At 36.1% G+C, this 15,674-nt stretch overlaps 1 protein-coding gene across 2 annotated transcripts; it reads right to left on the bottom strand.

Moving 5' to 3' along the window:
• Positions 1-7,752: 7,752 nt before the first annotated feature.
• Positions 7,753-11,964, bottom strand: NAT12 (nucleobase-ascorbate transporter 12). 2 transcript variants are annotated; one of them, XM_079025967.1, is made up of 10 exons: positions 11,169-11,962; positions 10,789-10,886; positions 10,524-10,694; positions 10,252-10,352; positions 10,019-10,154; positions 9,875-9,925; positions 9,519-9,806; positions 9,202-9,436; positions 8,277-8,563; positions 7,753-8,171 (listed from the first exon to the last, which is right to left on the bottom strand). In XM_079025967.1, the coding sequence occupies exons 1-10, from the start codon at positions 11,686-11,688 to the stop codon at positions 7,950-7,952; spliced, it is 2,109 nt and encodes a 702-aa protein (XP_078882093.1). In that variant the 5' UTR covers positions 11,689-11,962; the 3' UTR covers positions 7,753-7,949. The 2 variants fall into 2 exon arrangements, with proteins under 2 accessions (XP_078882093.1, XP_078882092.1); XM_079025966.1 differs by having other exon boundaries at positions 7,753-8,563; positions 11,169-11,964.
• Positions 11,965-15,674: the final 3,710 nt, after the last annotated feature.

Raw genomic sequence — 15,674 nt, 5'->3', positions numbered from 1 at the left:
GCACATATATTGCATATAATTTATACATAAATCACATAATACTCAAATAATTTTTCTTCATTACATCAAATAGGTTACAATTGTTGACCCTAACTATTACATCGTCATAATAATGCTTAGCCAGAAACACGGTTGTTACAAGTTACACGGGGCATAGCTCATTAACGTGGTCATGGGGTTTCTCTTAAGTACGTTGGGCATACCTAGAGTACACAAGTCATACTCATGGCAAATGTAAACACTAATTTTAGGGTATTGGACCCTATTTAAGGACCTTAAGTCCTTGGAAACACTTGTTATTATCAGCCACCACCCTCTCTTTCAGCCTCCATGAAACCCTAGCTTCTTGTGTAAGAATCTCAAGATTTTGTGTGATTTTTGGTGTGTTATAGTGAAGAAGGAGATCTTGGAAGGTGTGATTGGAGCCCATAGCTTGTAGATCCAAACTTTTTTCATCTTGGTCATCCTTCTAGAGGTATAAAGTCTCAACTTTTATAACTCTTTAGATTAGATCTAGATTAGCTTAGGGTTTTGGCATATTTTGGTCCCAAGGTTTGGCTCTTGTGAGTATAAGCTACTCCAAAGTTCAAGTTAGTTACTTTATTATGTTTCTGAGGATCTTGAGTCATAAAAATGGAGCCTTTGATGTTATTTCTCACTCATGCAAGAGTTTGAGGTTGTTTAAGAGTGTTAAGGACTTAGGCTTTGGTTTTGGGCTCTATTAAGCCATGAAAAATATTAAAGTAGTCGACTTTATAAATTAGGACCTTCCTAAGATTAAGATCTCTGAGTTGGACGAAAGGTCTTTAAGTATTAAGAGATTAATAGCAAATTTTGGGCAGGTGATGAGACGTTGGGTGTACCCTATAGGTACGTATGGTGTAACGGGTTTATCCCATGTCCCCTTTTAGTGAATGTCTAGTACGTTGGGCGTATGCATGGTGTACTCACATGAAACCCATTTGGGCCATTTTTGGGCCTTGGGCCAATTTGGGTCTTGGTCCATGGTTAGTTGGGTCCAAAGTAGGAAGGGTAAAAGGGTATTTTACCCTTTGTAAGAGAGATTATAATTTGGACCTTTATTTGTGGGTTGTTACCCTAAACAGTAATTAGGGTTGGTTTGAATGTGGTCAGTGTGAGGAGTCGTTGTAGCAGCAGGTTATGTGTGTGTGTGTGTGATTGTTTATCATCGGATTAAGATGAGTATCTTCATTGTACTCGTGGGTCAAAGGCATCAATGTCGGCCCACTGGATTATGTTTGTAGGATACTAGTTATCTATGTGAAACTTGCATGTTTTGTATGTTGGGCGGGGCCCGTTATGTGACTTAGGTCGAGGCTTGTTATACTCATTGGGCGGGGCCCGTTATGCGAGTTAGGGAGAGGCCTGTTATACTCATTGGGCGGGGCCCGTTATGCGAGTTAGGGTGAGATCGTTATACTCATTGGGTGGGGCCCGTTGTTTGTATGGTATGTGGTATTTTGGGGAACTCACTAAGCGTTGTGCTTACAGTTTTTGTTTAAATGTTTTTCAGGTAACTATTTCTTGCTAGCCAAAAAACAAGTTTGAGTTTTCGGGGTTGTATCTGAAGCATCAAGCTTCTCCTATACTTTCTCAAAGAAATTCCCTTATCTCGATCTTTATTAGAGGTCGATTCAAAGGGGAAGTCACCGACATGATCGCATCGCATCCAGCTGTATTTGGAATTTTATGATTTTGGGATTATACTCTGATAACTATTTTCGACTATGACATACTTTGATGGTTTTCGAAATATATAGTTGATGGTTTCACTGATATAAAAACAAAATTTAACTTTGTATTTTTGGGATGTTACATCTACAATATCCCATCACCCATTGATATGGAGGGATATGACATTGTTGAAATTAAATACATGGGTGGTATGTTGGTTACTCTGAAGTTCTGTTCGAATAGGATTGTTGAGGTCTTCCGAGCGAACAAATGTATTTGGTTAAAATGGTTCAATTGGTTGGAACCCTCCAACAAAAAAGGTTCGTTTTGAGAGGATTGATTGGGTGAAGAATTTCAGCATCCCCATCATCACTTGAGACGAGATAAACTCCAGACACATTGCAATTAGCTTCCGTAAGGTTTTGGTCCAAGTGAAATCCTTCTGGAAAAATGACATCTCCCATGGTATACTCGTCGTTGCTCGAAAAGAATAAATGAGGAGGTTATTGCAGAAATTGATGGCGTTCTTGTCAGACTCGGGATCATTGAGATAAATGATGATTGATTCCCCTTCAAGTCGTTATCTTTGGTGGTTTACCCTGAGTATGATGATAATGGGGAGGACAATGATGGTGATGATGAAGACGGTATTTCTGAGACTTGGCAAAATGGGGGGATGGATCTTGAAGACGACGAGATTCCCTCATATATTCCTAGTGCCTATCTTCAGGAGGGTGTTCCGACGACTTAGTCGTGCTTGGTGGTCGGCGAATCAGTGCACGGGAACAAGGAGGAAGATGAATAGACACGTGGGGAATCGGGGTCATGTGTTGGAACATTTATTGTTTCCCCCAGTCCCAATGGTGAAATTGGTTGTAACCCAGATATTGATTGGATCCTTATGTCCCCACTTGTTCATCCCACAGAGCCAATTTTAACCACAACTGAGCCCATTATCTTAGGCCCTCACTCTAGTCCTAATCTCTTGGTGGGAGGAAGTAGCCTATATTTTGAACAGGTGGATTCTGCTCTTAAAAGGCATTGAATTAAAAATAAAAAGAAATAGAAAAAAATGAAAACCCCCTACATTCTAACTGAATGGAACTTCAACATCAATTCTCTCCCAAATTCCCCCTCGTTGGACCTTAATAGGGACATCTCTGCTTCTCAATCGTCCTAGTCGTCGGAACTTAATCATACCTTAACTCTTGAGCCCCGGATCGGATTTCATTTTGAGAAAGGAAATAGGGTGCTCGTTAAGACCCTTACTGGTGATGGTGCCCAATTCGTTCTCCAATGAATGTTCTCTCTCTAGATATAAGGGGGATGGTGGAGATTCACAACTTCGAGTAGATTCAAAGGCTTAGAAGGGAGTTCAATTTGTCCTTCTGTGGTATTCAGGAGACCTTGGGTTGGGGGCGTTCATGACTTTGATTTCGATTTCGTGGAGGCCACCGGAAGTTCTGTATCGCTTATAAGCATCTGGGATAAAATTCTTTTCCATAAAATTGCCACTATAAAAAACCGATTCTTTTTGGAAATTGTGGTCTACTGGCAGGGTATCAATGGTGAAACTATATTTGTTAACATTTATGCTCATTAATACCCTTCTAAAAAAAAGGCTATATAGGTGAATCTGATGAACCTGATGAATTCAAGACCCGATAATTTGCAAATATTTTGTGCCTTCAACATCGTGAGAAAACAAGACGAGAAATTTAATTCTTTATTCTGCCCTTCTACCGCTTTTGCTTTCAATAATCTTATACATGATTCCAGACTTTTTGACATGAAAATGGGTGATCGTAGATTCACTTACCTCTGTGATGAAGGGTTTAAACTGAGCAAATTAGACAGAATGGTCGTTTCCCCAACTTTATGTCCCACTTCCCTACAGCCTCTGTCACTACTTTACCACATGAGTATTCAGATCATTCGTCAATTATTCTACAAACCAACTTTGTAGATTTTGGACCCCCTCCTTTTTGGTTTTATAATTCGTGGCTGCTCCGTGATGGTATTGATCATGTGATCTTCAGTGCCTGGTCATCTTATGCTGGTAATGAACCGCCTAATAAACATTTTTTTGCAAAGTTAAAGGCTGTCAAGCTTGCTGTAATTGAATGGAGAAGAATCGAGTTTGAAAAGGAACACAAAAACCTTCTCGACATCAAAGCCCGAGTCAATTTTCTAGATGGAGAGGCTGAATCCAGAACTTTAACAGAGAGTGAAAAAACCATGCTAAAAATGGAAAGTAGAAAATTATTGAGCTCGAGAACCTAAATAGGTTTGACCTGAAACACACAAGTTTCTACCATAATTTACTAAAGATCGAAAACAGTAAGAATACTATCAACGGGCTAATGGTGAATGGAGTTTGGGTCACGGATAGAGACACCATAAAATATAAGGCTATTTGTTTCTTTGGTGATAAATTCAAGGAACCATATGTTGTCAGACCTCCTTTTCACAACCAGAACCTCAAGGGCCTATCTAGTGACAACAACACCATCTTAGAGAATGAGTTTACCCTCGAGGAGATTAAAGATGCTATTTGGGACTGTGGTGGCGGAAAAGCTCTCGGGCTAGGAGAATTTACTTTTAAATTCATCAAAAGATACTAGGGTCTAATGGAGGATGACATTATGTGATTTATGAAATACTTTGAAGTTAGCGGCCGTATTGCTAGAGGTTGCAGCTCTTCATTCATCATCCTAATTCTCAAGATTTTGGACCCTCTCACCCTTAATGACTAATGTCCTATCAGTCTCATCGGTTCCCTCTATAAAATCATAACCAAGGCCCTCGCAAATTGCATCAAAAAGGTTATTGGCACTGTGATAGACGAATCTCAAAATCGGTTTCGTCAAAGGACGCAACATCCCTGATGGTCCCTCATTCTCAATGAGATCTACTCTTAGGCGAAAAAATTATTCAAAAAAAAAAGTTTTTCTCTTCAAAGTTGACTTTGATAAGGCGTTTCATTATGTTAATTAAATTTATCTGGATGGTGTGATGTCTCAAATGGGGTTTGGAAACCGTTCGCGTTTTTGGATCAGAGGATGCCTTGTTTCCTCCAGAGCCTCTGTATTGATCAATAGTGCATCGACAAAGGAGTTCCCTATTTCTAAAGGGGTCCACCAAAGGGACCCCCTATCCCCTTTTCTATTTATCATTGCATTGGAAGGTCTAAACGTTGTTATAAATCTACTTTCTAGGCCTCTCTCTTCCGCGGGTTACAACTTCCCAATAACGACCCTCCTATTTCATACCTATTCTATGCAGATGATGCAATATTTATCGATGATTGGTCCATCACCAACTTTGAGAATTTGGAAAGAATTATATGATGCTTTCATGTTGCCTCGGGACTAAAAGTGAGTTTCAACAAGTCTAGAGTTTTTGGGATCGGTGTGCCCGAGTCGGAAGTTTCCAATCGTGCTTGTGTTTTAGGTTGTGAGGTTGCCCCATTTCTCTTTATTTATTTGTGCGTTCCAGTTGGCACGAATATGTCCCTTAAGCATAACTAGAAACCTATCATCGATCAGGTTAAAGGCAGACTTTCAAATTAGAAATTGAAGTCTCTGTCTTTCGAAGGTCGCTTATCCCTTATCAAATCTGTCTTGGGAACTATGCCCTTCTATTATTTTTCCCTCTTTAAGGCTCTTATTTCTATCCTCAATGATATTGAGAAAATTAGGAGAAGGTTTTTGTGGGGCGGAAATGATGAGAAGAATAAAATAAGTTGGGCCAAATGGGGGTGATTCTTGCTAATAAAGATAATGGAGGTTTAGGTGTGGGATCCTTAACAAGCATAAATATTGTCCTTCTGTTCAAATGGATATGGCATCTTAAAACCGAGAGCACCGCCCTCTGGAAACAGGTTATTACTGGAATACATTATTGATAGGGTTGATTGGAGTTGGAAGCGCCGCCCCAAACTACTTGTAGAGCTTCAAGAGCTTACCCAGCTCCACACTATTCTCGATAACTTCACCATCACCAACACAACGGATTCTTGGAGGTCTAATATTCTCACTAACGGTATGTTTTATGTTAACAATCTCAAGTGCATTATTGATTCTAAAATTACTTGTAGCGTGAGCAACCCGACCGTGTGGTTGAAGTTGGTCCCCATCAAAGTAACCAGTTTTATTTTGAAAACATGTATAGACCACATCCCCAATGCCTTAGCTCTTAATCGCAGAGGAATTAACATCGGTGCCATTGCATGTCATTTTTGTCCTACCGGTATCGAGTCCAGCGAGCACCTCCTTGTGGGTTGTGTTTATGTCATGAATTTTGTCTTGGGTCTTGAAATGGTGTGATATCCCATACCAAAATTTCAATTTGCTTATTAAAGTTATCGAGTTTGCTACCAAATGGGGGCAATGTCCAAAGAAGAGAAAGATTTTGATTGCGATTATTTACGGACTCTTTGGTGCATGTGGTTGGCAAAAAAACGATAAGCTTTTCAACAAAAAACTCACTTTTCCCACAATGATGTCGGTTTGTATAATCACAATGGTTTTTAATTAGGGATAATGACTTAAAAGGGTAATATATTTTTCGATTTGTACACATTTGGTCACTGAATTTTTTTTCCGTCCACATTTACCCCTTCAACTTGTTAAACTGTACACATTTAGTCCTTATGACCGGCTACTCTAGGTTAGCCGGTAAAAATGACTTAATAAGGTAATATATTTTTCACTTTGTACACATTTAGTCCTTAATATTTTTGTACACATTTAGTCCTTAATATAATTTTTTTTTGCAAAATAAGTCATTTTTATTTTTGTATTCATTCAGTACTTATGAATGAATTTTTTAAGTTTTTTTCACGACATCTTATGTAGGATAGTCATATGGTGGTAGGATAGGTTGAGGTGGTCTTGTTATATGATGTAGGCTAAGATACCTGGTGCGGACCGACTATAAGCTATAGGCACGAGGACTCGAGAAGAGCAGTTGGGTTAAGGCGGCATGCCAACAAACCCTGGGTATTCCAGTCTGATGACAGATTTGACATGTTGTATGTTGGCGTTCCAGTCCGATGACTGATTGAGCCAAGGTATTCCAATCTGATGAGTGTGGGTCTGTTATGCATGATAATACATTTGTTGTATCGAGTATTTTGAGGGAAACTCACTAAACTGTGTGCTTACCCAGTTGTTTATGTTTTCAGGTTCTATCGTTGGTCGTGAGAAGGAGAATGCATGACTGTACACACTCATCAACAATATTGAGGATTCTGCGTTACTTATATTACTCTGATTTTCGATAAGTGTATTTTGGAATAAACGTTTTTTCTTAATAATGGATTTATAATTAGGGAATTTTGCCCTTTTTTTAAAATGAAATTTTTTTTTTGTGAAAATGAGACATTACACATAAACATCAACAGCCCCACACTTCATCAATGATTGTCCCACGTAAGATGTCGTGAGAAAAACTCAAAGAAAACATTTATAAGTATTGAATGTGTACAAAACAAAAATAATTTATGTTGAAACAAAAAAATATGAAGGACTAAATATGTACAAAAATATTAAGGACTAAATGTGTACAAAATGGGAAATATATTACCATATTAAGTCATTTTTCCCGGCTAACCTGGAGTAACCGGTCATAAGAACTGAATGTGTACAGTTTAACAAGTTGAAGGGGTAAATATAGACGAAAAAAAAATTCAGTGACCAAATGTGTACAAATCGAATAATATATTACCCTTTTAAGTCATTATCCCTTTTAATTACGTTAGTAATAAGGGTAATTTTAAGCGCTTGTAATTGGTCCAATTAGGTTTATTGACTGTTTAAAATTTTGTAAACTCTTTTTTGCCCTGACTTCTCCTTTTAGGCAGGGTTTTTGTGTTTTTCATAAAATCGCCGTTTACAAATACACAAATAAAAGAGAAAATCGTCAGAATAAAACGCTATACACCTATAACTCACATAATATCTCGTTAGTTTAACAATACATGATCTTTAATCAACCCAAACTTTCACCATCTTAATCCTAATTTTGTACACATTTTAATAGACACAAAACGAATGATTACGAGAGCACAAAATAAATATCAAGACTTGAAAATAGAACAAGAATTTCAATTGCAAACTACATACAAAAAAAAAAAAAAAAAAACAATTTTAACATTACAACACATAACCCCCTGTCCAATGTACACACACCGACCCGACCCGACCCATTCACAACTACAAACCCGTGGCAAAATTTTCTTTGATGGCCCACTAAAGCCCAACCCATCTCACCCATCTGAACATTTTCCCAACTCTAAACGGTAACCCATAGTCCTTAGCCACACCGGGCTCCCTTCGAGCCGCTTCCGGTTCAGTCCACACATAAACCCCCCGTTCTTGTTTACTCCCGGGAACCGTGTTGTCCAAAACTACAGCTACCAAAAACGCTATCACCATATGCAACGACAACACCGTGTTCATCACATAATTCAACTGTAATTTTATCAAAACAGAAATCTTTTCATTAAAATTAATAATAGTAATATTGAGCAAGGATAAATAAGAAAGTAAAAAAAAAATAAGGGAATTGATACGTACGCCTCGGTATTGGGAGCGGAATGGGCCGTGTGAGGCAACGGTGTAAGGCTGGAAGTAAATTGGAACGGCAGAATTGGAATTAGGTGAGAGAGCGTATTGCTGAAAGTAGGCCGGAATGGAAAGTGAGAAAAATAGGGAAAGGCCGATGATTATTATGTTTCGTGAGCTTCCGGCTTCACTGTAACGTAGATTTGATAAACCCAATGCTGCAAGCATGGCCCACATGATACATAACAACCCTGCAACCATTACTTGAGGAATTGACGCGATAAACCCTCCTACTTTACCTGTATCCAAAAAAAAAAAAAGATAATCATTTAAATAAATACAAGTATGTTACACTTTTGGTCCCTGACTACAACTGGTTTTTGCAAAAAGGTATCTCTTGCATTTTTGTCCACATTTGAGATTTTTGTAACTTTTTCGGTCCATGTTTAAAGTATGTATAATCACGATATTACCCTTCTCTGATTTTTATTCATTTTAATTGGAACAAGGACCAAAGTAGTAAATAAAAACCAAATTCACAAGAGAAGTTTTTGGAACCTGCAAAAATCAGCTTTACTGAGGGACCTAAGTACAGGTGATTTTTGCAATTTTGGTCCCAAAAAATTCTCTTGCAGTTTGGTCCTTATTGTGTGATTTTTCAAAAGTTTTTGGTCCCTATTTCAAGTAAAATTACTATATTACCCTTCTCTGAATTTTTTTGTAAGTACTTGTTGCTTAATTTAAGTTCTGTCTTGCAATATAGTCATATTACTTGTCACAAAGATCAAAATCATTAGTATATTTCAAAATACGGACTAAAATGGGACCAAAATTGCAAAAATGAAGTTATCAGTGAACCAAAAATGTAACTTACCTTACAAAAACAGTTTCCAAATATGGAAAATTATAAAAAGCCGTTCATTTCATTAAACATTACCTACTAAGGATAACACGATCAAAACACAAGCTCCCAACTCAACAGCTCTTCGACTCCCCATTTTTGTAACAGCAATTGTGTGGACATTTTCAGTCAAAGAAGTTGACCCAGTTCCCGTGCCCCATAACCCTGCCAAGATACTAGACACACCTTCTAGACCAATCCCTCGGCTCACGACACCTGGCGTGGGAGGCCTAGACGCCACCAATAACGATGATGCATGGTACGACCCCACCTATTATAACAAAATTTTAAGGTTTTTTTTTAAATGAATTTACGAGAGGGGTTTTAAGTTTTAAGACTTGAAAGAGTCTTACTGAGTCAACTGAAGTGATAAGAGAGGCGACACACATTACAATGGCCATTTTCCAGTTGAAAACAGGAGTGCCCCATTGTAATGGGTATGGGAATCTGAACCATGGGGAAGAATTTAAGGCGTGTGAGGTATCTGCTCTACAGCTTTTCATTCTGGCAACATGGCTTCTGCAGTGGTTGGATATCATGTTTGAAGTTGGAATATTTACATCACACCCATCGTATTTATACGCCCCTGCTTCAGTTAGAAGGAAACTCATTGCCCATGTGATAGCTAGACCCAAAGGTACCTAAACTCACATATAAATTATTTTTCAGATATTTATAAAATAAAGAAACGGAAATTATGTATACTTACAGCGTAGATTAGGAATACACGGTGTCCTAAAATAGATACTTTGCGGAGGTACTGAAACACATACAGAACACATGAATAAGCATATAATATTTACAGATTTATTAACTACAAGTAGATAGAGATTATAGAATATAGATAACTTACTAGAGAAAACATAATAACCAAAAGAATCTGCACCATGCCAATCTCAAGACATGCCCCCATTTGTGGGAAACCATAACTATAGAACGAAAGTCCAACAGCAGCAATAGTTGGGGACACAACCACTGGATTAATCAATCTGAACAACCATCACATATCTTGTGGTTAATTTTGTATCACATTTGACAAAATCATTTAAATTTGCAAACGAAGAGAGCTATAGAGGTAAGACACACCTCAAGAATAGTGTCATTAGTCCACTATATCCAAGAAATGCTTGAAAAGCTGATGCAATAATTATAGCCCCTTGTAGTTCCTTCATTATATGCTTGAAATTCTGTAGTATCGGTTATTTTCATCAGAAGATATAAAACAAGATTTATATTGTTTACTCACACATCACAATGCTGGTTATTGTTTTATCATGCTGTTAGATAACATAATGAAAAATACATAAAAACATCTGATTGAAAGTTGAAACAAACTTGATGATTCAGATAGAGCTTACATTTCCATTCAATCCAAGGAACTCAGGGGATTTTATTATGGCAAGCGCAGGAGCAAGAAAGACAAAAGATGGACCTTGAATGAGGGGTAATCTTGATCCAAAGTTTGCTTGTAGAAGTGTAGTCATTCCAGAAACAAAAAGTACAGTGGAGACCACCATTGACATATCTTCCTACACCCACTAGTTTTCATCAGAATAATTCAAGTGAAGATAGAGAGTTTCATATGTAAGTCAAGTTAAGCTGGCATGAAGTTCAAGTGCTTACATGGTCACCACCCATTGCTGGAACAATAACAAGTGGAATTAAAACCAGTGAACCCAGCATGGATAGATAGTGCTGGAATCCGTAGAAACCAATGGGAACTGAAGACAAATCACAATTTTAAGTCAGAAATGCTAGAGATATCAATACAGTTAGGAGCAAATGTTCGTTTCAAGACCATGATATTATATGAAGATATGATGTTAGTACAATTGCAGTCACAAATTCACAGGGATCGTGGTTAGAAATGATAACTTTACTCTGTTAGAGAATAGAAAGTTGCTAATGCACACGCAGATCAGGTAGAAGTAGAGAAAACGTTTTAAGTCCAAATTGTAAAATTTGAATTCTGCAATACACACAAGGAACATGAGAATATTTACCAAGGCCAGGAGTGTCTCTAAGCTCATACTTCATATGTGAATGACGAGAAACAAATTCATCATCAACAGTTTGTGGCAACGCATTCTCCCCATTTTCATTCCTAACCACTCTCTGGCTTGGCTGAGGCGCCGCAGGCGTCTCAACCGCGACAGCATTATGAGCCGGCGGCCTATTAGCCCCATGCTTGGGCGGTAGACGCGCGGGACCACTCTCAGCCTCCCTCTTCTTCTTCACCGACTGATCCTTATCTGACTGCACCTGCGCCTGAGCATTAGCGGGCGGCGGTGGAGCCGTACCGTTTACAGCTGGGACCGGACGGACACGTCCAGCCTCGAGATCGACCGGAGGTCTGGTAATTTGACCGGAATCACTGGCATTGGTCTCACCAGAGAACCTAGGGCGGAAACCGGTCCGTTTGGCCCATGAAGAAGGAGGCATTGCAGGTGCGTCGTTAGAATCTTGACCAGGAGGCCATGGGCCGGGTTTGGGACGCTTGGTCGGGTCTGAGTTCTGCGCCATGCTCGCTTCCTTGTTGTAGCTGTTGTTAATTCATAGTAGCGGTAGATCTGGGGTTAGGGTTTTGAGACAAAAACAGAGAAGATGTCCACAAAAGAAGTGAACTAACAAACAACAAAGCAGATTGTCGCCATTGTTGTTGATGTAGTTGAAGATCCCAATCCCATGGCGGCAGAGAGATGAAGATTTGTGTGTGTGAGAGTAAGAGTTAAGTAGAGTGTGTGTGTGTTTTAGGGAGAGAGAGAGAGAGAGAGAAGACAGCTAATATAACAAGTGATTACAGAGAGAGAAAAAACGGTGTGGAGCGTGAAGCAGTGAAGGGAAAAAACCGCGTTTTATTCATTACCCCCTGTAACATGCCTCTAACCAATTTTCCCCCTCTATCTTTTACTCATATATCAATTGAGATACACCATCCATAAATAATTAATATCTTTCTTTAACTTTTTTAATTATGGTTTGTTTTTCAGATAGGTGATAGATGGTCCATCAGTGAAAACAATGTTTTTTTTGTTACCATACAAATTGCATCATAAAATTAACTAATGATAATCAACATATTACCAACTGAATAAAACTATTGGTAACCAATATGTTTAGTAGTCAATATATTTGGTTGGTAGTATTATACCACATTAATAATAATGGTAAGATAGTGATAAAAAATTCAATATCATAGTAGTATCGTACCAACCAATTCAATTTTCATATATATATATATATATATATATATATATATATATATATATATATATATATATATTAGTTTTTAGTATATTTGGTGTTTAAGATTTTAAGAGCTTTGACATTAGCATTTACTATATTAATAAAGTTTAAAGTTTAAACTCATGTTGGCGTGTCACAATTTTTTCCACTACTTTAACTTTTAAAACCATTGTAGAAATTAATAAAATCCTTATAGATTGGTCTGTCACATATACATTTATCAGCCGAACTTGTTGGCAACCAAACAAATTTGTATGAACTATACTTGATACAGTAGTGGTAGAAATTTTTTTTGTACCAGCTATAATTGATATGGAGCATTGTTTAAAGAAAATATAATTGATATTGTATCAATTTCATCCTTAAAATAAACATAATAGATTTGTGGGTTTTGCTTTCAGTTATCATTGATTGACTTTGATCAAGAAATTAGGAAAAACAAATAAATAAATTCATTTTGTTTATCTAAATAGTTACTAATATAATTATTGTTTATGAAAAAGTGAACTATCACTTAAAATCGGTATATAAGAAGTCAGGTTTGTGGATTGGTCCAAGTGAAGAAAAAAACAGAAAAAATAAAATTGATAACCTTTTTTTGAAGAAATTTATTTTTTTGGAAAAACAAATAAGCATAGCGATTGATATCATCAGAAGGGAAAAACCAAATTTCAAAAAAAAATGTCTCTATATCCAACAAATGAAACTTCCCGGATTAAAAAATAAAAAAATAAAAAAAACTTTTTTATAAACAAAATTTTGTTCAATATATTTTATAAATTTTACAATATTTTCTTTTGAAAATATCAATGGCTAAAGTTAAATATATTTTTACTATCATCACCACCACAATCAAACCAAGCATTCAATGTGTTTGCAACCAATGGGGTATTTGTCTATGTGACAAACATCAATAACTATAACCAGGGACTAAACGTGCTTGTAAGAAATGTAGAGGGCTAATGATGAAATTCATCCATATGTTTTTATCGTTTTCTTATCCACCCCTGTGCTATCTATAGCTCTCGTCTGTTTGTATGGATGATGTCATGTTATCATGACATGCCATACATAGCATGTTATTTCTTTTGTCACGTTCCATGAATATAAACACATCAAAACAATACTTTTTTTTCTCAAACTAGAGTTTATATCTGAAATTATATTTTAATGTTATTTCAGATATTCTTCATGTTTTAGGTCTATCTTGTTCAAGTGAATGACAGAATTGTAAAATTCATATAAGATTATTTCAGATATTCTTCATGTTTTAGGTCTATCTTGTTCAAATGAATGACATAATTGTAAAATTCATATAAAATTATTTCAGATATTCTTCATGTTTTAGGTCTATTTTGTTCAAGTGAATGATTGTAAAATTCATATAAGATAATAGATTTTTTATGAATTATGAATTATTAATAATTTTATTGTTATTAGCCTAAACTACAAAGTTATTTCATATGGTTATATGAAAGTTAAAGATTTGGTCTATAACATAAATTTTAATAATTTTTGTCCTAAAAATATGGAATTGGTTATTCCATTTAAACAATTAATTATCCACATAAAATATAATATTATTATATTATATATAAGTTACTGTAACCTATATTCTATATAGATAAATCAAAATCTTAAATAAAAAAATCACATTCTATACAATATTTGTTTGTATGAATTTTCATTGATTAGTTAACATTGTTTGATTTTCATCTTTAAAACCAAGTAAAACCATCATTTTATTATGGTTTTACCGTTAGTTATATGGACAACGTTATAAAATTGCCCTCAATAATATTCAATTTGCTCTTTAAATCACTTAATTTTTAATTGTATTCAATAAGCCAACAAATTTTATTTTGACTTTTTATTATACCATTTCAACTTTACCCATCTAATGACCAAGGTGCATAGCGGCCACATGGATATTTTTTTATTAATTTTCATTTTTAAACTATAATCAAATCTAAATGCAAGACAACCAAAATCAAAAATAATGTGGAACGTAACCAAAATTAACTTCTTCATGTAGAAGGCAATCAACACAGAACACTACATTGATTTTCATTTTCGTTATCTTCTTCCTATTAAAAGCGACCGAATCCAAACACCAAAATTAAACGCAACTTTACTTTAAGGGAAGCAAAATCATATTGGGGTTTTGACGAATGTTCATTAATATTGAGTTTTGATGAATGTTCATTAATATTGGTTTTGGAAGAAAGTTCATAGAGTCCCATTTTTGAAGAATTATAAAAGGGCTAACTCCAAGTAAGAACATCAAAATTTATAGGTTATCTCGAAGCAAGAACAACAAAATATAAGGGTTAACTTAAAGGCAAACAACATTACTTTTAAAATGTCATATTGTAACAAAGAACAACAAAATTTGTGGGTTTGATGAATTTCGGTAGCGCATGTGTTCCCGACTTGTTCTGCTATGGTACTGTTAGTATTTGGCGAAATATCGTCTAGTGGTGGTGTGTGGACATCCCGATGGACTTGACTTTCGATGCTATTATTCATTGATTTGATCATGTTTGGTTGTCTATTGTGTAACGAAAGTATTTGAATGTGGTTGTTGTCATTGCTCTTTGGGTGTTATGTAACTTTCGTACCACTCAATCTTTTGGATCAGCAAGGCCTAAGAAGACTGATTTTTGATGACATAGTTGCTAGACCGTTTATTATTATTATTATTATTATTATTATTTGCAAACGAAGGGAAAAATGTAATATGAACTGGATTGCTTGATTGCAAAACTTATCTCTAGTGTGTACGTTGTAACTTTTTTAGTTTCTTGCTAGTTGTTTTATAATATTCCGATTTTCCAAAAAGAAAAGGACGGATTTGTTTTATAGAATCGCCACTCACTTCTTTTTGGATCTTTGATAGATATCATAAATGTAAATGTAAGATAAATTGGCTTGGGTGGTTACACAACTATTCGTTCGCTACTTGTACTTAGGATAAAAATTGAAGTGTTAAAAGAAGGGATAATGACTTAGGGCGTGTTTGGCAAAAGTAGCTGTTAGCTGGAAGCGGGTAGCGGTTAGCTGGTAGCATGTAGTTGGTAGCTGGTAGCGGGAAGCTGTAACTTTTATTTGTTAAATGAATGTTTGGCAAAAGTAGCTGGAAGCTTTTGAAATATATAAAATTACATAAAAGGACAATTGATTAAAAATAAAAAAATATATATATAAATATATTTTTAAGGGTAATTATGTAAATTGATTTCAAAAGCTCCAGAGCGTTTTGT

The sequence above is a fragment of the Lactuca serriola genome, chromosome 2, assembly GCF_051521515.1.
Source record: "Lactuca serriola cultivar US96UC23 chromosome 2, Lser_US96UC23_V15, whole genome shotgun sequence".
NCBI classification, from domain to species: domain Eukaryota; kingdom Viridiplantae; phylum Streptophyta; class Magnoliopsida; order Asterales; family Asteraceae; genus Lactuca; species Lactuca serriola.
Note: the sequence above shows the minus strand (reverse complement) of the source record. Positions and strands in the feature narration are given on the sequence as shown.

Coding starts and splice junctions, on each gene's coding strand:
- NAT12 (XM_079025966.1), bottom strand. CDS start 11,688: ATGGCGCAGAACTCAGACCCGACCAAGCGTCCCAAACCCGGCCCATGG. Junction 10,887..11,168: donor TAGAGACACTCCTGGCCTTG/GTAAATATTCTC, acceptor ATTTGTCTTCAG/TTCCCATTGGTTTCTACGGA. Junction 10,695..10,788: donor CAGCAATGGGTGGTGACCAT/GTAAGCACTTGA, acceptor TAGTGGGTGTAG/GAAGATATGTCAATGGTGGT.